At 50.2% G+C, this 1,256-nt stretch overlaps 1 protein-coding gene across 1 annotated transcript; it reads right to left on the bottom strand.

Moving 5' to 3' along the window:
* Positions 1 to 30: 30 nt before the first annotated feature.
* On the bottom strand, positions 31 to 1,210 carry PGRI_096250 (uncharacterized protein; the record flags this gene model as incomplete). Its single annotated transcript, XM_040797338.1, has 5 exons — positions 31 to 57; positions 108 to 286; positions 370 to 535; positions 592 to 656; positions 718 to 1,210. The coding sequence occupies 5 exons, from the start codon at positions 1,208 to 1,210 to the stop codon at positions 31 to 33; spliced, it is 930 nt and encodes a 309-aa protein (XP_040649790.1).
* Between the last annotated feature and the right edge of the window lie 46 nt (positions 1,211 to 1,256).

The following is a 1,256-nucleotide window of genomic DNA, read 5'->3' as shown; positions in this document are numbered from 1 at the left end:
TCGACGTTTCCAGCTTCCGTATGGATTTTTTTAGGCGATGAGTACTGTAGCTTGCTGCTGTCTGTTGGGAATCGTTGTACTTGGTGGGTCTGCTTATCCTCGCCTACTCCCAAAAGTTGATGTGGTGAACCCTGGTCAACTGGAGTCTCGTCGCTGCTGAGTGAATCTACAACTCCATCCGGCGCAGGGCTCATATCGGGGTCGAAAACCATTAGCTGGAGATTTCTTCCTGTGTGTAGCCGTACAGTCTTTGTCACAGCCGCACGTATTGACGGACCCGCACATACTGCATAGGTCGTAAGCACCGTAAGCACAAAACTTTGTTATTCAGCCCACGATAGGGGTGAAGGTTGGAATTCGGAAACTCACCCGCTACGGCCACAGCTCCGCATTGGTGGTTGTTGAGATACCGTTCAACTTCTTCCTCGATTTTGATCGAGCCATAAAAGTAGCAAATCCTTTCTGCATATTCGTAGGAAATATTGTTCTGGGGTCCTGCCTGAGTACGCGGGCAGTAGATGCTGAATTGCAAAATCTGGAGAATGGTCAGATCGTGACTTTTCAGATGGGTTGCACTAGCAGAAAATTCACCTTGAACGCTCTCCAGTCGCGATTGAAAAGTCCTTGTATCCATTCATTTACCCATTGTGGATTCTCTGGAAAAACCCGATCAACAGGCGGCTCCTTGACCCGAAAGTACTTGTCCAAGAAACATACCATCTTTGCCAACCTGGCGCTTCCAGAGAACCTCTAGCTTTCGCACCATCACTTCGCGCCTGCGGCTTGTCTCCACCAACATCTCAATGTATGAAAGCGCTCGAAAGAATCCAATATCCTCCACGACGAAGAGGATTGTACCGAACCGGTAGAAATCGAGAGGGTGTCCGTAGGGTCCGAGTATCATAACCGAATGCTTGGCCGGGGATTCCAGTGCTTCGTGATACAGCTTTTGCGTAAGCCCGGGTTGCGGCTCTGCTACCATACGGACTATTCTTTGAGTTGGTCCATTTTCCCAGAATGCAACATAGAACCGAGGGAGCTGAAAGAAAGCCCGAAAGCCGGCTCGTGGCATCCAAAGCTGCACGTACTGGCCAGGGCGGATCGCTCGGTTGAGGGGTAGCTCTATATTCAGCCAGAGAAAATGGCTCACCGAGTTCATGACTACCTCCTTTTGGGAAGATCCCCAAGGTTTCTGATTCCATGCGGCCATTATGCAGACAACAGCGCTGATGAAAAACCACAGGCAGATGGCGCCT

Source organism: Penicillium griseofulvum (genome assembly GCF_001561935.1).
Source record: "Penicillium griseofulvum strain PG3 chromosome Unknown contig_64, whole genome shotgun sequence".
Lineage (NCBI taxonomy): Eukaryota > Fungi > Ascomycota > Eurotiomycetes > Eurotiales > Aspergillaceae > Penicillium > Penicillium griseofulvum.
The sequence above is the reverse complement of the archived record's forward strand: the minus strand, read 5'-3'. Positions and strand labels throughout refer to the sequence as shown.